Below are 23,038 nucleotides of genomic sequence, written 5' to 3'. Positions count from 1 at the left end.
AAACTCAAAATAGTTTATAGATACATGAGGCTGTAGGATTCAACAGAAAGCTCTCAGGCAAAACAAAATATGATCATCTGTCCTCTTTTTCTTTAGTTGTACAGTTTCAAGAATCACCACACAAACTGGTAAAAGTTACTAAAGTCAATAAAGTACAAACAATGTGAGATTTAAAATGCTTCAAAGTCTAATAAGGCTTTTATGGTTGGGGGTTATTAGTCGACCTACAGAGCTGCAAAGAATTACCTCTGCTGGCACTGAAGCCTGGCGCTGAGCCGTGCTCCTGCAGGTTCAGCTCTGTGTGGACGGGCTCTATATTAGTTTTAGCTGGCAGAGCGCTAATGGGTATGTTAACATAATTAACAGTGCTGTTGCCATGGAGCCCAGTATCCAGAGACACAGATGGATAAGCCTCATGGGCAGACTGAAATATACCTGAAGGAGAAAATGCAAAAGGTTAGCTGTTAAATTGGTTTTCTGTCTGAATTAGCTCTAACCAAGCAGGACAAAGTATATCAGCTTTTCTTGGTACAACAAACACAGGTCGATTACTTTCATCTTGATAAGAGCAGAAATGATATTATTACCTAAGATGGATGTTGGACGATGCGCGCTCTGTGCCAGGGGCAGAGGAGGAGGAGCAGAGGGTGGACTGATGGGGACCAACCTCTTGAGTCCTGCCAACTTATCACTGACAAACCCAATATCATACTCTTCTATGACAAGAAGAGGAGGACCTGGGGAGAAAAATCATCAGATCAGTGTTTTATAGAAATGCCGTCCAGCTTTAGATACAGTAACATAAAGTTAACAGTGAAATATGTCAGCTTGCATTTAAAGTGAAACGAGTGAATATGGTCTGCCAGAGGAAGGTTCTGTTTAAAGTTTAACTATCACAAAGATTGATAAAAAAGTGTATTCAAAGTATAAATATGGCCTCAATCAGAGCTAACTTACCACCTCTGCTATTTGTTAGTCAGTGCAATTTGTTCCTCTAAAATGAAATGTGCTTGAAGTGACGCAGAACAACAATACTCTGACACCTGAAAAGTACAAAGACAGCGCTTGAAGTGTTGTACCATCTTTACTCACCTTTGGTATCTGCAGACGATGACAAGCCTAACGGTAAGTTGGCCATCTAAGAACAAATCACAAAATCATTTCAGATTTTTATTTTTTCAAGCACGCAGGACTTGGCCTTATGACCATATGGACATTAGATTATTAACAGCAGAAAACTGTAAAATAATAAATTTTCTTCAGTGATATTATTTTTTACTACTTTTTCTCCTGTGTTTGTCTGGAGATCCTACATGTAACCATGGCTGCATTGTTTACATGTGAACTCAGCTGTTAGCAGCCTGTAGCATGTCAATGCTAACTGGTGTAAGGCCTGATGTCTTCTCACAAGGTGAGAAGAAGGAGGTGAGGATGACGTGCTGGTTCTCAGGTGTGAGCTAAGAAGTGACAACATGGACCTGTCCTTCCATCCATTGTTATTGGGAACGTAAGATCTATCTCCAATAAGATGGACGAGCTAGCTGTGCTAAACCAGCAACAGAGGGAATACCAGAGGGCAGAGTAGCATCATGCTATTCACAGACATGGCTAACGGAGCTAACATCAGACACCAACGCCATGTTGGAAGAGCTTCACCTGCTGTGAGCAGGCAGGACACAGGAGACAGAGATGGAGCATGACTGAAGAAGCTCAGTCCTGGACCCTGTGGAGGTGGAGACTGGCTGAACTGGAGAATGATGGGCAAGCTGTCATCATCTGTTTTCTTGTGGACCTTTTTGTACTTTCTATAAACTTTCTTACTCTTGTTTTCTTGATTGCTGCTGTGACTTCAATTTCGTTGTATGACAATAAAGTTCTGTTCTATTCTATTCTATTCTATTCTATTCTGTTCTTTACCAACAGTAACTTTTATGGAATTACTGTAACAAGAAGTGGTATCATAATGATAATTAATTAAATTTTCATTTAAACAGCCTTTGTTTTGCATCCATTCAACTGTGGGTTGTTGTGAATCAGTCAGATTCTTCCTCCATGTCCAGAATTTGTCATTCGATGGAGCCAAACCTTGATTTTAAATGAGTAGGTGGTTATTTCATTGCCCTTCAATTCCTGTGGTTTCAGTGTTTACCTTAAATTAACAAATAATGCAGTGCTATGCTTCGGTCCACACAAGCACTAAAAGAAAATCAGTCTACCCCATGCTCCAGATTGCATTCTTCCCCAGATCAGTGGTTACCAGTGTCTCTGTTTCAAAGCAGTGACAAGCATGCATCTTAATCTCCAACTTCACTGCACTATGCAGCCCAAAAATAAAGAGTACTGCTGCATTAGACCAAACCAATGGACTCTAAAAAGGAACAACTTTCTGCCAGGAAACAACAGGCTTGAGAGATTTCAGCCAATTCGATACAATCACAGACCATTAGAGCCACAACCTTTAAATCACACAGCTTCAGGGTTGGGTCCCCCAGATGGCTAAGTGAGGAGGCCTGGTTAAAGGTCTTAGCAGATAGGCAGCAGAGATTTCCACCACATTTGGAGAGACAGGTTGTCCAGCAGGCGGAAATGTCAGTAATTGGGCCCGAGTCTCCTGAGTGGGAAGCAGGGTTCTCCAACTTGTGCAGACAATAGTTACTGTCCCCACCTCAGGAGGCCTGAGATCTGAGCCAAGCTGCAACACACCCTGCTCCTTGCATCTACCCAGATTTCAGGGAGTTAACTCCAGAAACTTCTACATGAATAGAGAATGAGAATTGTAGTAGATGCAAAAGCCAAATTTGTGCCAGAGCAATGAAAGAATTAATAGAAACATACAACAAACAAGCTCATTTTTTTAGTGAAGGTGGTTCAGCAGGAAAAACTAAAGCCTTTGAGAGCTCTGAATACTTTACAAACATTTCCACAGGCTGAGGCAAAGTCTAGAGGTGGTTAACTAACCGGAGAGGGTGTTATAATACTGCCTGATGCTACATTTGGGAATCTAGTTGTTTCACTGCCAAAGCTATTTTTTTATTGTTAAAATTTGGTTGCACTTTCTTTCTAAAATTGAAACCTCTTTTTGTAGCGACCCAAGACAAAGAACTGAAACACTCACACACAGTCTTACCTGATTTGCACATCTGCTCCGAACTGATCGCCACTGCTCTGGTGTGATGTAGTTGTCTGCGCCATGACTGCACTGGATCTGTAGACGAGAAAGCTCAATAAGGTGACCCGGCCTATCAGTGTTAGCTGGGACAACAGACAACAGATAAAATCAAGACTTGAGATAAGAGGGTGGAGCTGTAGACAGCTGCGTGGAAGTGTAAAGGTATGATGTGAAGAGCAGGGGTAAAACAAAGACAAGTGGAAAAGAAATTCTGGCCATGTGTCCAAATTGAGTCGTTCCTCAGTAGCCGAGCAGGTTTGAGTCTCTTCACTCGCTGTCTTAAAGAGTATGGAGCAACTTGTGAAATCAGACATAGATTAATAGCCAAAGTCGTTCTTCTCTACCAGTATTCCTGCAGATTGTATCACTGCTCATTAACTCACTCCCCGTCCTTTGCTTCCTCTCACTTGTCAGCATACACATGATGTAGAATGAACACACACTCCTACACACGCTGTCAGAAATCACAGGACATGCTTCTTACTCTCCCGCTGTGATAATTATTTTCTCACTACGAGGGCAAACACTCTCCACCACCCAGGAGATAATTAATTTCACGATGCACAGAGTAGAGAGCGCTTTTCTTTTCTCTTTTCCAGGTTTCTGACTGAAACTCTTATTTTTTTTTTTTACAGTTACTACGTTTGTGTTTGTTTCTGTGTGTTGGCCATGCTTCAGCTGGTAGCACTGTCACCTCTCAGTGAGGAGGACCTGGCTTTGATTCATCTACTGTGTGAATATTTCCACCACATTTCCCAGGCCAGTCAATTTTAGACAAAGGCATTTATCATTCATTTTCTCATCTTTTCCTTTGAGGCATAAACATATTTTTCCACACAGGTGAGCCGCTCTTGTTTGAGTCACACAAATAGTTACTGTTCCCACTGCTCACACACCGCGTGTTGGGTGTAAGCCTTTCCATGAGCCTTTAAGCTGTTGACTTTTATTAATCACAGTCACAGCGGCAGCACACCAAGTGTGTCAAAATAACAAGCAGCGAGGACACCAGGAAGAGGCCACTTAATATTAACTGTAACTGCTGAAGCAAACACTTCACAATTACATAAGATGGAGAGGGGAACATAACCTGGTTAGAAATATAAATCAGAGCAACACAGCACTGGAGAGCAAGAAAAGCACTCAGAGAGCGTAGAACTGAACTCAAAACTCAGCAACAATTTGGTGTTGGTTGCAGGTTTGTACGATAATTTGTTTCCTGACAGTGTTGAAAATATGATGACCCAGTACATATTTCATATTCTGGATCTTGGTGATCTTGTTTTGTGTTGTTTTGCAAAGCAATCCGACCATTTATAGTGGAGTTATAAACACATATGGTGAAAACAGCCCAATCTCACAATGATAAAGAATCCTTTAAAAAAGTCCTGGATCCAGACGATGATCCAGATCACCTCCAAAATGTAATCACTTCTTCCTTCTCCCATTTTAAACATTTCCTAAAACTTACAACAAGATCAGTTAGTTAGTTTTTGAATTATGTTGTCCACAAACAAACAGGCAAACTGTCCCAAAAACACAACCTCCTTGGCGTAGGTAAATATGTCAGAGGAGAAAAGTTTCAAAATAGGCAAGAAAGACATCCTACATTTACAAAAACAATGTCACAGTTGTGCAAGAATAAAACTTTGATTTTGTAGGACAAATTGTTTGCGTAGGCTATGGTGCTGGCTGCTTGAGAAAGCAGCCAGCACTTCAGTAAAGGGTGTGGATCATTTTGTAAAGTTATCCTCAACAGATGAGGCTGAACAGAAGCAGAAGCATGCTCAGGCTGCCTTTTAGCCTGCCTTTCTTCAGAAAAGGCCCATTTCTTACATCTACTGATAATCTCAAGTTGTCATAAAAAGCTAAAAGTTTAAGTAGTCAGTTCAAGTTCCAAGTGTGTAGCATCGACAACTGGCAGCTCCTCTGATATTATCCTCAAAAAAGAAAAAAAAAAAAAAAGGATGTGCCCCATTAGGTTTGCCCTCCAATGGGTGGTTGGGTTTTGAATCCAGCCTGCAGTCTATTTCCTGCATGTCATTCTCACATCTCACCCTGTTTCCCGCTCTGTCGATTGTCCTCTCCTGCCTGATTAACGGCTCAAAAGCCCCAAAAGATAACTTAAAAATAATTACATAACCACAGCTTCTTTATATAGTTTACTTTGTCCCTTTCTGAGACTGTAAACGTTAACGGTTGCCATTCCTGAGCATCACTGAAGCAGGTTCATTCCATTAATATTGCTAAGGCAAACTAGGCTTTCAAAATTTGTTTTCTTTAAAAAAAGTTCCCTATTGTAAGAAAAAAAAAAAAAATCAAAAATGATTAAATAAAAGGAGAGGTCATTATCTGGCATCTTCTGAAATGTATGAAGTAAAAAGTCAAAGTTTTCAGTCATTCAAGGAGAAGTTTTCAAACTTGAGGTACTCCTACCAGAGGCCGGTAAAAATCTGGGGATATTCAAACTGATCTGTCTCATCTTCATCATTTCAAATTCAGAAGCCTTTGCCTTTGGTCATTGGGAGCAAGACAGGGTACACCTTAAACACAAGGGCTAACATTAGAGACAGTCAGCCATTCACAAACATACTCAATTCACAGTAACTAGTTTACTCTCTATGAGGATGCTTTTGGAGTTGAATTGTGGGAGAAAGCCAAAAATAAACCATGCATTAAGAAAACATGCGATCTCCACAAAGACATTTCCTTGATTTCCTTGTTTGACAGGCGTACGTGTGAACTGAAAGAGTGTGAATCTGTCAGTACCTGTGATTCTCCACAGACAAAGCCTTCATCCATCAGCTGAGGTTGAGGTGTGGACCCCTCACTGTCTACAGAGGGCGCCCTCTCACTGCCCCAAGACTGTGAGCACTGCATCGTAGCCTGGTGCTGATACCCCGGTCCTTTGGGACTGTTCCCTATCCCCCATTCATGGCCAACCCCTCCATCCCTACTGTCTCTGTCTGCACCCAGCTCAGGTGGGTCCACCTGGGAGGTGCTTCCCCTCACTGAGGCAGCTTGCACACTCCTGGGAGTGTCATACCACAGTCCGAGGAGGCTGGGGGTTTGATACTCTTCACCATGTCTCCCAGATGCACTTGAGCTTGATCTGGATGGGCAGAGGGATGTGGCTGAACTACGCCCTGAGGCCAGTGTTGACAGGAAAGGAGGAGGAGGAGGAGGAGGAGTTTGTGGAGGAACAGAAGAAGGTGGAGGGGGAGGAGGTAGAGGAGGAGAGGCAGTTAGACTTGATAAGGAGCCAAACTCCTCTTCCCCCCCTGGGCAAGTTGTGTCCAGACTCCCTGTGTACGAGGAGCAGCTCCCCGAGTAAGACGACTGACTGCCTGCTGCTATCCCAATCCCACTGTCTAATGAGCTCTGCCGTCCGCTGTCATGGAGACCACGAAGGTGGAGCTGGTTGGAGGATGAATGATTGCTGGAGCTCCCCATCACAGCAGCATAAAGCTGGTCATCTGAACTGGTCTGAGCCTTCAGGGTGAGAGGGCTTGATGCTGTTTGATTGGAGAGGTGTGGTCTTGCTGAGGGATCAACCCAAAACGGAAGTCTGCTTCCATAGCTTGCATCTGATTGGCTGGAGGAGGAGCTGGAGATGCTGCTCTGGTCATCGCTAGCAACCGATGTATTGAAGCTGTAAGTTGAAGCTGAAGAGGTGAGAAAGTTTATATTATATACAGTGCTTTAAATGTTTCTGTATTTAGAGCCAATAATTTCAAGCTTCAATGAACATGGTCAAAAAGCATCAGGACTAACTCATCAGGACTAAGTCAAATGACAAATAATATTCTTTAATACTTTACAAAAATCTCACAAGTGACATGTTGGACATGTGGTCTTAGATAGACTTCATTAGGATCACATACCTGTGCTGCTTGCCAGGCTGCAGTTCGACAACATGCTGAGTCGTTTCTCCAGCTCTGATGCCTCGAGGCTGATTCGTTTCTCAGCTGACAGAGCGTCAGCATTGAGATCTGCTGTTAACCCTGTTTTAAACATGAACATACAAAAATAACATTAAACCACAAGAATGTACCATCAACAGCTTTATACACTAAAGTGACAGAACGACTACTCATTGTTACCGCCATCAGCAGTATTAAATTGTCCTAAATCAATCCTTGTTAATTATGTCTAAGTGGATTGAAACCTAAACGAAAACATTCTGCAGAAATTCAAACACAATTAAATGCAGTTTATATTAAAAGTATATTTTCCTAAAAAAAAAAAAAAAAAAAACCTACTGAACACTTATTTAGGTACACCTTACTAGTAGTTTGGACCCCTTTCAGTCTTCAGAACTGACCTAGTTCAAGACACTGGAAAAGAGATTTTGCTCCATATTGACATTCTCCCGTTCCACCACATCCCAAAGGTGCTCTACTCGATTGAGATCTGGGGACTGTGGAGGACATTTGAGTACAGGGAACTCATTGTCATGTTGAAGAAACTAGTCTGAAATGATTCCAGCTTTATGACATGGAGCGTTATCCTGCTGGAAGTAGCCATCAGAAGATGGGTACACTGTGCTCATAAAGGGATGGACATGGTCAGCAACAATACTCAAGTAGGCTGTGGACTTTAAACCAGGCTCAGTTGGTACTAAGGGACCCAAAGTGAGCAAAGGAAATATCCCCCACACCATTACACCACCAGCAGCCTGAACTGTTGATACAAGGCAGGATAGATCCATGCTTTCATGTTGTTGACGCCAATTTCTGACCCTACCATCTGAATGTGGAGCAGAAATCCAGACTCATCAGACCAGGCAATGTTTTTCCAATCTTCTATTGTCCAGTTTTGGTGAGCCTGTGAATTGTAGCCTCAGTTTCCTGTTCTGAGCTGACAGGAGGGTCACCCGGTGTGGTCTTCTGCTGCTGTAGCCCATCTGCCTCAAGGTTGGACGAAGATCCTCTTCTGCAGACCTCGGTTGTAACCAGTGGTTATTTGAGTTACTGTTGCCTTTCTATCAACTCCAACCAGTCTGTCCATTCTCCTCTGACCTCTGGCATCAACAAGGCATTTTGGCCCCCAGAACTGACACTCGCTGGATATTTTCTCTTTTTGGGACCTTTCTCTGTGAACCCTTGAGATGGTTGTGGGTGAAAATCCCAGTAGATCAGCAGTTTCTGAAATATTCAGACCAACAACTATGCCTCAACTATGTTCAGAGTCCCTTAAATCACCTTTCTTCTTCATTCTGATGCTCGGTTTGAACTTCAGCAGATCATCTTCACTGTGTCTGCATAACTAAATGTACTGAGTTGCTGCCATGTTATTGGCTGATTAGATATTTGTGTTGACAAGCAGTTGAACAGGTGTACCTAATAAAGTGGCTGGTGAGTGTATATCCATGTTCCATCTCACTTAACCAGGCGCAAATATGTTTTGAAGCATAAATAGGAGACACGTGACAGAAGTTGGTAGAGCTCCATCTGTATACATTAACTTCTTTTAAGATGCTAACTTGTAAATTCAATGTCTCCAAGAGGAGGTTATAGGAGCCTGGACTATCTATGGGACATCAATTTAGTGTAAAACCCTGCCACTTACACACTTAATGCCTGCTATATATACTTAGAGTGAATGTGTTTGCTAAACGCATGGCGCAGTGGGTCAGGGTGTTTGTGTGTAAGGTGTCACTGTCAACAACCTTACCCCTGGATCCTTTGCCTTTGGACTGCAGTAGCTAACACTAACATGTGAATGCCAAGTTTCTTCACTACACTATGCGAGGTGTCAGCTAACATATGCTAACGCTGCTATTCTATGCTAATTATAGAAGGCTCACAGCACTGAATGTCACAGAGCTCTCAGCAGACTGACGCAGCTGAGATGACACGTACATAAATGTTGCAGCTTAATTCTGGACATTTTTAATTAACCTGCTTTAACTTCACTCTGCCATCTCTATTATAGTCACACACAGGATTTATCAGGCCGTATTTTTTTTTTTTTATCAGTCCAGCTTGGTTTAACTTTCACTAATTTTCTGTCTCCATACTTTTAGTCCCGCTAATGCCAGTGAAATCAGCAAAGAGCACAAGTCACGCACAAAGGCACGGCCCTTTAACCCACATGGCGACCCTGGGGCATGTGGAATTTCCGTTTGCGTGGCCCACTGCCCACATATGCTAAACACGCTCTCTTAACAGGTAGTAAACCTTCATCATTGAAGTCAGGAGTCCCATGCCAACCTGATTGTTAAAGTCAAATATAGTGGGTCGCTTGTTGAAACTTAAAAATGCACAACAAATATCCTCCATGTCACGCACAGATTCATGTTTGTTGGTATATATTTTTGATATAACATTGTACAGTTAAATGTCTGCATGCTCCTGTTTGTGTGAAGGTGTATGAGTAAGTGTGTGTCGTCACCTGGCAGGGCAGGTCGCAGGCCATGAGGGGCCCTGTTGGGGGTAATGCCCCTGACCATGCAGTCAAACAGGAAACTGATATGTTCTCCCTCTGAACAGGACAAGAAGAAAACGCCAGCCCCTGGAGGAGGGAGGAAGACAAAGACTGATGAATCTCTCACTGAAAGACATGGTTACATGATGGATGACTCAAATAAAGATATTGGAGTTAGGAGGGTGTGTGTTAAGGTTTAATATTGAGTTCAGAAGGCTATTGCTGTAAAAGCAAGGTTGTTCTTTGAGCCTTGAACCACCCTCATATCTGAAGGTTATAAGTCTCCTTTCAGACCTCCACGAATCAGTGAGTCACTCCAAACACAAGATGAGAAAAAATAATCAAACATGAAAATGTGGCTTTCAAAAGATATTGAAAAGACAGCCATGGAGCAAGCCAAGAAAGATCTTAAAAAATAATAACAAACCACCTCTGTCCTCAAGGAGAAAAACAAGAACGAAAAATGTTGAAAAAGCTCTTGAAGTCAGCCTTTGGCAAGTCTTCAATCTTTCTTTCCCCTTAAAGTTAATTTAGGCAGAATAGTTTTTAACTTATGTTCCTATGAACTTATAGTAGTCTTAAACATGTTTACATGAGATAATATGTCTGTTTTTGACAACTTTAAAGAAAATTCCAAGGTCGTTAACAGTTTTCTCTAATTTTTTAAAAGCTGGAGATGATTTTGTCAAATGATTGTGTTTCATGTGAATGGCTTGTGGAGTGTTAGGCAGCATGTTTTGGCAGTTCAGGGTCTCTGTTTGTTTTCATTTTGCTTTTCCCATCTCTCTTTTTTTTTTTTTTTTTTTTACTTTTTGGAAGATATGTTTCAGCCTTGATGGGTTTGTTGTATCCATCATCAAAATTGAGGAGCCATGTTGGACCTTTAAACCCAGTTAAAAGTCGAGGACAGCTTCAAGGCAAAATGAGGTTTATGTCTTTTTTCATCTTTCAGGTTGACAGTGAATAATCCTCTTTACGACGCTGCAAGTCTCTGATGTAGTTATAGTGATATTAAACTGAAAAATGATTACTCAAAGGCAAACAGGATGCTGTCTGTCCCCTGACAGTGCAACACATCTTATAACAGGAATACTGTGGCTTCATTTCTTTATTTACTCCTAAATTCACTCCACATAAGGAGAGTTTTAGCTGCCTTGGTCTCTTTAAAGTTTCTGATCTGATCTGAAGTTTAAACTGTGGGAGGGAACATGCCCTCACACACGCACGGACATACTACAAAGCCATGATGTGAGGTGTGGGTGTGTTAATGTCCACTAAGGGCGATAGGGAGACTGCTGACACAGAACGTCAGCTTAAAATTGCTTTTATCTAGATCACACAGCTAACAGCCATCCAAACTCTGCAGGAGAACATTTATCGCTGCATGGCGAGACCTGAATCCCTGTGTGTGTGTGTCTGTGTGTGTGGGAGAGTGTGGGTGGTTTAGGATCAGCATGAACATGTGTCGACTGTTCAGCCCAGAAAACTCTGATCCATCTTTTTATCCACCTGGGAATGCTCCAAATAGCTGTCGCTGCATGCAAATTCTACATCCTAATAATGCACGCTGCTACATTCTCAGGTTTCATTTCACAAGTTCCCCTAGGTTTGGGATTTTTACCCCTGCTAGGTGGTTATGTTTTGGAGAGAGTTTGTCTGTGAACAACATAACTCAAAAAGTAATTAACAGATCTAGATTAAACTTTCAGGAAATGTTCAAAATGGGATAAGGAGGAAGTGATTAAATTTTGGAGGTGATCTGGATCACCGTCTGGATCCTGGATTTTTTGAAAGGATTCCGTTTTCACCATATGTGTATATAACTCCATGATGAAAGGTCAGATTGCTTTGCAAAACAATACAAGACAAGGTCACAACAATTTCTGACGGATGTAAAAGTACAATCCAGATCCTGGCAATATTCTAGATACTAAGATCTGGAATATGAAATATGTACTGGGTCATTATAAGTTTCAACACTGTCAGTAACAAATTATCGTACAAACCTGCAACTAACACCAAATTGTAGCAGACAGTCTGCTGAAAGGGAGTATAACATTAAAGTAGGACTAAAGTGTTGGTGACAATCACAATATGTTTGGTGGGGGTCTGCGCTCTCAAAGTGCTTTTCTAGTTACATACTGCAATTGTCTAGCTTGACCCTCACGCCAAAGCTATCAGTGAGATCAGTTCTTCTTCATTCATTAGAATACATAGAATGTGATTCTGTTTATTAAATAGGGCGTCTTTTTCAGGCGCCTGTCACTAAGGGGTTCCTCATAGTAAAATTATTTCTTGTCGGCTGTATGTAGGTAAAAATTTAATGACTGAATCTGTTGATAGTATTTTGTACTTTTACAAATGTTACATCTGTGCGTTTGACCTTGCAACTAAAAGGAACATGCTCAGCAGACAGATCAACGAACAACTGCCTGGTAGAAAACCCAGCACAGAACAACTGTCTGCCATGGTTTGCTGGCCTTCAAATGTGTGTGTGTGTGTGTGTGTGTGTGTGTGTGTGTGTGTGTGTGTGTGTGTGTGTGTGTGTGTGTGTGTGTGTGTGTGTGTGTGTGTGTGTGTGTGTGTGTGTGTGTTTGGAAGGGGTTGGGTTCAGGAATAGGGCTTTCCATTGCCAAGCTGACTATTTGCAGTTGCAGAGAGCAGTGAGAGTCAAGATTGAAGTATCTTTCCACAAGAGCACAGTCAGTATACATGTAAAACTGCACAGCTTTACTTTCCACTAAGGTGAGGAATGCCACTTTCATGTTTCTGACCCCCACATTTCAAATTTTCTCTCTGTCTTCCTCTGTTTTTCCAATAACACAATGGGGGCTTCACAATGGCTGTTGATTAAATGATGTGAAGAAGAAAACTGTCGTTGAAGGCCTCCAGCAGGTCCAATCAGATTATCTGAGTGACCACTACAAGAGGGGGGGCTGGTATTTTTAGATGTTGCTCATCAACACTGAAACCAGAGCCCACCGGCCTCATGGTTATTCCTGTAGGAGCTATGAGGCTAAATGAGAAAACACACACACACGAAAAGAGAGAGCATTATTTGGTAGACAGGAGCAAAGTAATGTGAGTTAATACATAGAAAGCAGTTTCTTAGGTAGATGAAACCTGCCTTTAATCCCACTTTCTGAAGTAGTAATTTTGAACGGTTCATATCAGTCAACAGGCGAGCGCTGAAGGGAAGTGAAAAGGAACCTCAGAACATTCGATGTCTTAAGACTGTAACGGAGAAGTTCTAACAGGGTCAGTCAGTGCTCCCCCCTCATACACTGCACTTTCTGTGACTCTTACATGAGCCTTAAAGCCAAACATCAGGTTGGTAGGAGAGTGTATACACAGAGTGAGAGCAGCTGGTATACAGTGATGACAAAAAGTACCATAACACCTGACAGATCTGAAAGTTTTGACCATTTGTGCCTCCATGTGATGAAAATTACAGATGGTTGCTCAGAGCACATCAAATGTCAGATAAATGGAGTTTTTCTGTTTGTCTACTTTTCACAGAAGTAACAGCAGCAGATGTCTCTGGTATAGTGTCAATATTCTTCTATTGTTCTTAAGAACATCGATACTAATTTTGGGTAACATTTAGTTTTCCATGTTGGATGGATGGATGGATGGATTGACAGACATGCAAGCTTATTGTTTCCGAAGGGGATAACAACCCACTCATGAGCCTCACAGTAGCTTTTGCTTAAACCAAACTTCACCATCTGGCCAGCTATCCATGAACAGACAAACATCCAAAGCTTTTAGCAACACAGAAACTTGCAATGTGAGGCCAGACAGAATAAATGTCTCTCTCCATTATAAACTTACAGTATCCACAGCGAGTGCCTCCTTCAAACACAAACCCATTGGGCACGGCACCATATCGGCGTAACGCTGACAACTTCCAGTGACCAATGACGACAGGAGGGACACCTCGGGAAAGGACTAGAAGGCTGTTGCACAGGTGGAGGAAGGCGGGGCCGCTTTCAAGTTTGGTGCCTGGCTCGACGTTGACAGATAACCTGTGGACTGAAGGAGGAAAGAAGGAGAGGGGAGGGTTTAGGTTTAGAGAGTTTGGGTTTCACATCATGTCATGCACACTTTAATGACCAGGGCCCGTATGCACGTTCAGTCATCACACAAACGGGCCCATTAGTCTTATCTACCAATATGGAATGGCCCATTTAGCCACATGCACAACTGCAAGTAATTGGCCAGTTTGCTTATTGCACCATGAAAGCGAGGCAAGTGCAGACTGCATAACACATATCAGGAACCGCCTAGGAAACCCCTACCCAACGAGTTCAAATTGTGCATGTGTACTATGCATACACAGCAATAAACCTGATGAACGGTGTCACAGAGAGAAGATCAAGAAAAACATTTTCAGTGGAAGAAATGGACACTGTATAACAAGAATACAGAATGAATAACGCAGCTGTTATCAGCTAGTCAATCATCAAAGATAGCAAACAAAGAGAAAGAGAAAGTTTGGCTATAGCCATAGACTGTATAGAACATGGACGTAGTCTCGCCGACGTTACCCATCTGTTTCTGAAACGGACAATAAAGCACATCGGCTATTGCAGCCATATTGGTAGTGGCAAGGGCTTCACCTACAGCCATAGGGCGCCTGTCGGTCACATGACCCGCAGCTGTGCCTCTTGTTGGGTGAGCTGGCGATCTTAATATCCTCTGAACGTTAGAAAAAAATTCACCCCTTGTACAGTGGGAGCCGGTAGTAAAATCAGCGACTCAGACAGGAGACGTTTTTTGAACCAGGATGTAAATAGGTTAATTTCTGCTTTGAAAATGACTTTTTTTGGCTTGGTGTGTATGTGACTTCCGCTACTTCCGGAGCCAGCCTCAAGCAGACACTCCAGAAACAGCAGATTTTAGCACTTCCACATTGTCTCATATTCTCAGACCCGAGGTTGCCGCTTGGCTATAGCACTATGACAGGGTAAATGTGTGCTTTATTTCCAAGCTCACGATATAAAACCTTAAAAACATGAGCAATGTGAAAGCTGCTTTGCAGAACAAGCACCGCAACAATGCCCCAATAACTTGATGAATAACCCTACGAACAGTTGTTTGATGAACTCCAACATTAAACAACCCAACTTGGAAGGACTCAGGCATAAAAGCAAAGTGCCAAAGTTTGAGACTTAAAGCGCCTCCCTTATCTCATCTGTAAACTGGAAAATGTTGGGTCTCCTGGAACTAATTTGTGGTATAGCTCTACATCATCATACTTTTCCAAATGTTTTGTTTGATCCCTAAATATATGTTGTCTTTGCATAACGGTAACGCATAAGCATGATGTTTGCCATCTTGTTCACAGCCTAAGAGGTGTGGTAATCCTGCTGTTGGGGTCTGTAGTGGTGGAGTCCACTACCACTGGATTTAATGCTATGTTGTGGTGTCAACCTGGCTCATGAATACCACTAATTGATTCTTTTTCACAAGTAGTAAAAACGGTCCATTTTCATCACTAATAGCTAGATGTGCATACAGGCCCAGAAGAGGAAAACTAATCACAGAACAAATAAGGTCTGAATTGAAAACAACAACAACAATAACATGGTGGATTACACTCATGAGCACAGTACATTGACTGAGTGCCTCTACGTGCAGCCCAGCTTGCAGGAAACTCAGCATGCAGAGGTGTAGCTGTAGCTGAGGGTTACATTATGTAATGTGTTGGTTAGCTGAGCTGATGCACGCTTTAAATGGCACCATAAGTGGTTTAAATACAAAGGATCCCCTCAGGAATAAGGAACCACTGAGCTGAGGTAATTTGCACTCGGTGAGATGGGTTAATTTAGCTGACCAAGGTTTTCACATTTTGCTAAGACAAAAGCTAATTGGCATCACTGCAGGGAAATAAAGAGAACAGCAGCGATCTAAAGGGGAATAAATGGATCCACTACATCCTCTGGGACAACTTAAAGTGAATAAGTAAAAAAAAAAACGTCTGCGTTACAAAAATCATTAAAACGTGTCACAGTAGTTACACTGGGACATCCCTGAGCATTAAACGCTACACTATTGGATGAAACGTGTGGTGCTCTGTGCTTTCTGGAAACCTCTGGGATATTTATAACAAACAGATGGAGCTGGGCTGAAGAATGTGAGGTTATTTTCAGGAAAAAAGACACTGTTGGTTTTCAGGGGTTGATTAAGATGCAAGATACACAGTGTATACAAATGGTGTTTTGCTTTGTATCATTAAAGTGTACAATGGAGCATAGAAAACATCCTGAAGGCAGTGAGTCAGAAATAAAAGAAGAAAACCCAAGACAGAAAAAGTATTAGGATAAATCTGATGGTACTGCTTTATGAAGCAGAGAAAATGTCGATACAACCCTCTGCTTGGTGATGTGCAGATAGAAAAGAGGCTGTTGTAATAGAGATTTAGTCAAACTTATGTTCAAAATAAATGTTTTACAAACAGAAAAGTGAACTTAATGTTTAAACTGAGTTTAAACTGAGTTTTTGAGTGTTTTCTTGAAATTTGATTTGATTGATTTTGTGTCATCTGTTTCAAACATATGACTGCAGGCAGAGTTGTTCAGTATAAAAATGTGCTACTAGTCTTTGAGCTGCTTGTCTGAGGCTGCAGCAAAGAGAGAGAAGCCATTGTTTATATTATCCTTAACAGATGTCATAAGATTCATTGGCGACTATAAAACAAATACACTGGTATGACAAACTGCAAACTGTGCATGAAAGCCTCTAGAGGACAGCCGGAGGAGGCAGCAGCAACACTACACCAGATTTAATCCAGGTCCAAAAACACACCAAACAACACTTAGCTTTATGTAAACCCCTAAGGGTGGCTCTGTTTCTAAGCCCATGTTCAACCATAAAATGGGATTACATGTTTTCTGTGTGGACTTATCCTCTCCTCCTTCCCCCAAGCTAGACACTTTCCCCTGGAAGTAGCTGTAGTCTCATCCAGTCTAAAATCATGTTGATTGAAATCTTTCGCTGCATGATCAGATTTATTCTCCCGTATGAGTTGGGAGGAATAAAATTGGAGAAATTTGATTGAATCAGTGAGAACAAAATCAGTGGGTTATTCAAAACCTGTTGGCGTTCTGGTGCAGATTTTTTTGTATTTACATTAATAACCCTAATGAGGAAAGTTTACTGTTTTTAGCTAAAATGTAAAATTCCAGTTTAGTAAAAAGCTTTGTTATGGATTGCCCTCTGTCTTTGTTCGTCTTTTCATCTCTGTGGGATCTATTGTCTATGGAATCGTTGCCCCAAACATTAAGGGCGCAGTCACACTGGCCATCCAAACCGTGCCGTGCTTAAGCACGATTGCCCCCCCCCACCGCAGTGCTGTTCCCCAGCTGAAGAGTACGGGCAGTGGTCACACTACCCCTATATGAACCAGACTTGAGTGGTTATCACACACGCGCACGGCCCGGCTACGTCATTGTGGAGCATCTGTTCACATGAAGCGCTATCTCATCAGTCAGCACCATAGACTGTCAAAAAAAAAATGACCATCTCGCTCAACTTGAAGTGAGGTTGTCATGAGGACTGCTCCCCCTGGTGGCTGGATACAGTATAAGTAAAAAAATCTGTCTCTCCAGTCATTCCAGATGGGCTGTGGCCAAACTTTAAAAAATCGATAACCTCGTAGAAATGTTTCTCACGTCTGATTGTTGTGGTGGCTTGAAGATATCATTTGGCTGTCTTGCATTCAAGTCCTCTTTTTCCTGAAAAGTTTCGTTTTCTTTTGTTATATGAGGTTAAAAACAAGGCTTTACGTAACGTATGATTGACAGCTGCCGTTCTTGCATATTTTTTTTCAGGGATTGTAAAATATGTCGGGAGGTAGAGTCAGGAAGTGATTAGACTCTCGACAGAAAAAAAAGTACATATTTTTGTCACCCGGCTCCATTTAGATTCTCCCAGAATCTCTCACAGTCTGCTGCGCAGACTCTGGCTACACAACTGCTTCAATGGCGGTGCCTGTCACGGGAATTTTGGCTTTAAAACCGTACAATGATAAATAGCGGAGCCACGCAGTCTACTCTATATACAGTCTATGGTCTTCACAATGAGATACAGAGAGCACTGCTGCAACTTTAGACTTATGGCAAGTCATTTTGGCTTTCTGTACCCCGCTTCGTTTACAATGACTGTCGGGAGATGCGCTCGCAGTGATCATACGTCATGAATCACACGCGTCGTCTGCGTGCTTGTGCTTGTGCATGAAGTAAACAGTGCCGAAGCCCACCTCTCCAAAGCGGGCCAAAGCAGAGAAGTGAATCATGCTCAAGCATGGCATGGTTGCGGTCACACTGGTCATTCCAAATGTGCTTTAGGGCTGAAATGTGCTTAGGCACGGCAAGGTTTGCTAGTGGGACCGCGTCCTGAGTGTGTGGTCTGGCCATCTCAAGGAATCAAGTGTGTGTGTGTGTGTGTGTGTGTGTGTGTGTGTGTGTGTGTGTGTGTGTGTGTGTGTGTGTGTGTGTGTGTGTGTGTGTGTGTGTGTGTGTGATCCAATGACTGTCATGATTAAAACTGATCTGAACCCTAAAAGACCAAATAGTTATCTCAAGTGTCCTTGAAGTGAACAATTCACCTCATTCACTTTTTAAGAGTCGGTGGAATATGGTTGTCTGAGCTGTGTTAAGTCATCTCAATGAATAAGACAACAAAAATGTATTAGGATGTGGAATAAAATTCAAAATTCATTCAGAAACTCATCCACACTTGAGTGGAGCTGTCTCTGTAAATATCACAGATTTCATTATTTCTACAAGGCTCCCAAAGCCACTGATGGCACCTTTATCCTCGCTGTCATTTCAGTATTACTACACCGTCAACTGGCACTAGACTTTTCAGCAAATAGCACCAACCAGTGGGACGATAATGTGATAACTGTGACATTTGTACAACACGCAGGATTGCAGATTCAGAGTATTTACAAGGCCTAACCACTGACCTTCTCCCAGGCTGTAGCAGACTCGGGAATCCCAGGCTAGAAGGGCATCTCGATTGTTAAAGCCCAGAACAAGTGTGTGCGTCACACAGAGGATGGAGAGTGTGTAGGATACTCCGTCATATCCACTTCCTGGTTCCACACCACAGATCCCCTGAAAGGTCAGAGAAACACTCAATGAAAATTACACAGTCAATTTTTTCTTCAATTCTTTTTTTCTTTTTCAACAAAAGGAAATCGTTTAAAGATTTCTTGCTAACAACACAACTTCATGTGCATTAAAAGTGAGATCAGTTGTCAATAGTACACACTAATCACATATAATATATACAACAGAATGGATGAAGCATTCTGGGTCACTGTGGTCCTGTAGTGGGTCCAAGTAAGACAGCTGCATGTGAGTAAAGCAGAGCAGTCAGTCTGTCCCCTCCCAAGGTAGCACCATGCCATTGCAACACCAGTTCAAAACTTTCACTCGTAGCTTGATCCTCCAACTGTTACATTTGGCTTACTGCTGCTTTGGATAACACGTGTCACAGAGTGGTAAACTCCAAAACAGGCTATCCGGACTCTGTTGCTTTAATAAAATGCAGATATTGTGGTTTACGGTCAGGTCATGTGCAAAAGGTTGATATCATCCTGCTTCTTGTCTCTTACATTCCTCAGTCTCATATTCCTTCATATGTTTGTCATATTTTGACTCTTAGCCGGACTTACCTCCAGGGTCACATTGAGCCTCTCCTTGTGGTTGATGCCCTTCTCCTTCCCCTTTTTCTTCTCCTTGTACACCAGCAGATAGAGACAGTCTGATGCACACAAAGAGAAGACAGGCTTTGAATTATGATCTGTTTTACCATCAGTTTTTTTTTATTAATGCAGAATGAAGAGCATCAGTGTCACATTTTGATCATCACTGTCTTTGTATAATCATTGCACAGCTGTCAGCAGGAATAACAGATTCCTGCCAGGACACGGATGATGGAAGTCGACACTAATAGCTGATGGTCTGCACTTTTTTAACATCCAGTTTCTTGAAGGACACTGTTTGAGCTCATAAGGGAAGAACAGGGTTGGCTGTCACACTTATATCTCACCACCAGAGGTCGCTGTTCAAATTGTGGCATGGAAATGTACAGAATTGGGATCAGAGCTCACCTACATATGCCATGTTTCACCGGATGCCGAAAGCCGCAGCTGTTAAACAATATCGTGACGCCGTAGCAGCGTGACACAGTTTACCCCGCTATTAAATCCACCGAAGAAGAAAAACGCAACACAGTGAACAAAGAGCTTAGATGGAAGACATGCAGCATTTTGTCCTCTCTGTGATTGTCATGTAGCTCTTTGATACAAAGTGTAATCAAGCTTTGATTCAGAGAAGTCTGCGTGCCGCCAGGAGAAATGTAGCTGCTGTCGCGGGGAAAGTGACGATTCTTTTGACCAATCAAAGGTCTGCAGTGTTGGAGCTCCACCTTCAGAGAGCGGATCGGTTCAGTCTGGCATCCATACAAAGGGTCCCAAAAAAGTGGGAGGGCTCGTCTCGGTTATTAAGGATCTGTCCCGGGATAAGTCAGTGGAAACACCACAAAATGCAACCGTACGAATTGAACCAATCTGCTTTGTGGAAACGCAACTTAAGTCTCTTCTAGTGTGAGACAGTGTGTTTGTGTGTTTCATGTCAAATTGTAAAAATTCAGCTCCTCATTATTTTTCTTCTTGGCTTTTACACAGTGGGTTTACAAATAAACAATTGTAAAGGGATGTTAAGGGAAAGCTATAGTTTACGTCGTGATAAGCTAGCTAGCTAGTTGTTACTCAGTTGTTAGCCTTGATGCTAGCAAGAAATTACAGTTGGGGTTGGTTGTCACTTATATATGTTTATGTTTTATACAGTAGGCTGGTCTAAAGATGTGTTGCTTACTTGTTTTGTGATGTACATTAATACATTTATTTGTCAACTTGTCTATACAATAAAACTTTCAAATTTAGTCCTGCCTTTTTGCCTTTCTTTTTAAAAAAACAAAAACAAAACAACAACGTTGAAAAACAACCCCATAGGATGTGACAACCATCCCTGTCATGGGGTTGTCACAATGTGTCAGAGTGTCTTAAAAGTTAAACACCTCTTTGTTACAATGAGTTAGAAAATAAGAGGGATACACATTTCAAGCCATTGCCTTAAGCTTCAGTTTAATGTGGGAATGACTATTGAAAGATGTTTTAATAATGAGCAATTCACACTGGAGCAAAAAGCGTGACAACCAACCCCGTTCTCCCCTATTACATCTATAAGAGGCAGTGTCCGTCCTCAAAGCATGACAAGAAAACAATGTTTAGTTCTTGGCTGGGCCTCGTCTGTGACTGTAGAAAGAAACACTGTAGACTTTATAAAATATAAACGTATTTAGATGCAGACCTGTCAGCTCAAACCAGGTCTAATGAATTCACTCTCCTGGTATAAAACATGCAGACGCGGATGAGTCGCGTCGCTCCTGCTGCGCGCAGCTGAGATCAAGTCATTACGATTAGCTAATCTGCAAACTGCAGGGGAAATCCAGGCTGAGTTATACCGGTAATAAACTATAGCACTAACAAAGTGAAGCTGGCTCGATACAAAGAGGAATTAAAGGAGTTAACCGGGAGAAGTGAAAAGGCTTGGTCACATACCTGCGACCGGAGAGGGTTTCCGGAGGACGACCCACCGAGTCTTCCACTGTGGAAAAGTTTGTAAAACATCAGTCAATGAGAAAAGCTCCTGTTGAACCTGGGGTACAATGAGACTTTTTAAAGTTTAACAGCAGAATAAAACTGGAGCGATATCAACCTTTTTTCCATCTCTAAACTTTACTTGTCCTTCCGCGACAACTGAATCCGTCATCTTCTGTCATGGTTCCGAGCAGCTGTGTGTGTGTGTGGACTGTGTGTGTACGGTGTGTGTGTGTGTGGGCAGGGGTGTCACCAGGGATTCTTGGTCCCATGTAAAACTATCACAATGGGCCCCACCACCACCACAGCTCAAGCCAACCCTCTGTGATTGCTACAACCACACCTCCATTGTGCTCACGATCCAACCAATCTGTGATGACAAAGACACAGACTCTTCAAAACTTTTTTTTTTTAAATAAAGTTTGTCCTGGTGGTTTAAAGCTGTGAACACCATTTTTCACCCCTTATATAAAGATTGAGTAATGCCCTAAACTACATGTTAGCCAAGTGGGTTCCTGAAAAGTCCTTTTTCCCTTTCCTCTCCTCTATGTCTGTGTGTGTTTGTGCATATGTGTGTGTTTCACTGTCTCTACCCCCAGTCTCCTGAGAGAAAGCCCAGAGGTCACATTTTTTTTTAGAATAGCCCCGCCAAGTCTGCCGTCTGCACTCTCTCCCCAACAATCACATTCTGGGAGGGCCTTGGTACAGTTGTTAACCCCCGTCAAGTCCTCGTTGTGTACAATAGAGATAAATCAATTAAATGGACATAGCTTGCGCTCCTTTCAATTAGCTCATGAGGTTGCTCTTAGCCGGGTGTTAGACAGGGATTCAAGTTGCCTTAAAGCTAATCAGTGTGTCTGTGGAGAGACACTCTAATCTGTACAAGCTTGCTCCGTAACAATGCCCATCAGGAGATTTAAATCAGACAAAGCTGCAGACTTTAGACCAGACAATTCTTTTATCTGTAAGCAGTTTTCCACTTCCACTCAATGAGTAAACAGTGAGGGCAGAAAGGACATGTAGCTCAAACAGGTGATATAAGGGAGACGTATTGTTCATACTGATTTATCGTCTGTTTCTCATATAGCTCTAACCTCCCATAGGCTCACTCCTATTTTCCCCGCACTGTCTTCATCACCTGGCCACATCTATCAACTACCTCCACTACCTCATTGTCAGAATATAACTCTCTCCACCTCCTGCTCACCAGCGCCCAGGCTTCACAGTTTCCATAGATTATGCTTCAACTCAGTGCAGACACCTGATGTCAAGATGTTTGTCCACTTTCTGACTATAACTCACTACCACATCATCTCTGTAAGTGTTCAGTTTTTATTTATATAGTGTCTTCCCAGCTTGGAAATCTGTCCATTGTGTTACTGACATTTCAAAGCGGTGCTGAAGTCGTACATGAACCCTCACATTGTTTCTGACCAAGGCACAGGATGAGTGTGGCAAAGGATGAATACAGCACAGCTTTAATACATGAAGACAGAAAACAATAATGTAGCTTTCTTTAAATTTATGGAACCCTTCTTTAATAAGCTTGTTTGTTTCTGAGAAAGCAATCTCAGAGTTGTAGTTTTGGTGTCTGTAGCCTTAACTTTCAGACATTTTATCTGCTTGCTAAAACATCCCACATAAAACACATTCATCTGTTCTCTATTTTCTGGTCAAAATTAATTAAAAGTTGGCTCATCAGCCAAGGAGAGGAGGTCTTTTTTCATGAATAACACTTTAAAGATAAGACACGGATTAGAGCACAC

General features: G+C 42.1%; 1 protein-coding gene across 1 annotated transcript; it reads right to left on the bottom strand.

Moving 5' to 3' along the window:
* Positions 1 to 90: 90 nt before the first annotated feature.
* LOC141810642 (protein Dok-7-like) lies at positions 91 to 21,507 on the bottom strand. The gene is made up of 12 exons (XM_074698372.1): positions 21,391 to 21,507; positions 21,234 to 21,279; positions 19,284 to 19,372; positions 18,570 to 18,720; positions 13,430 to 13,630; positions 9,563 to 9,682; positions 7,051 to 7,170; positions 5,936 to 6,831; positions 3,128 to 3,205; positions 1,093 to 1,138; positions 588 to 737; positions 91 to 435 (listed from the first exon to the last, which is right to left on the bottom strand). The coding sequence occupies exons 1-12, from the start codon at positions 21,442 to 21,444 to the stop codon at positions 200 to 202; spliced, it is 2,187 nt and encodes a 728-aa protein (XP_074554473.1). The 5' UTR covers positions 21,445 to 21,507; the 3' UTR covers positions 91 to 199.
* Between the last annotated feature and the right edge of the window lie 1,531 nt (positions 21,508 to 23,038).

This window comes from Halichoeres trimaculatus, unplaced genomic scaffold (genome assembly GCF_033239565.1).
Source record: "Halichoeres trimaculatus isolate MK-OKI-2021-1 unplaced genomic scaffold, fHalTri1.1 fHalTri1_scaffold_2, whole genome shotgun sequence".
Classification (NCBI taxonomy): domain Eukaryota; kingdom Metazoa; phylum Chordata; class Actinopteri; order Labriformes; family Labridae; genus Halichoeres; species Halichoeres trimaculatus.
Note: the sequence above shows the minus strand (reverse complement) of the source record. Positions and strands in the feature narration are given on the sequence as shown.

What these genes read in the sequence shown, in the direction of transcription:
- LOC141810642 (XM_074698372.1), bottom strand. Translation starts at nt 21,444, where the DNA reads ATGACGGATTCAGTTGTCGCGGAAGGACAAGTAAAGTTTAGAGATGGA. An exon ending in TTGTCTGTGGAGAATCACAG is followed by an intron (nt 3,206 to 5,935) that starts GTACTGACAGAT and finishes TCTCGTCTACAG; the next exon opens with ATCCAGTGCAGTCATGGCGC. An exon ending in GGAGCAGATGTGCAAATCAG is followed by an intron (nt 1,139 to 3,127) that starts GTAAGACTGTGT and finishes ATTTGTTCTTAG; the next exon opens with ATGGCCAACTTACCGTTAGG.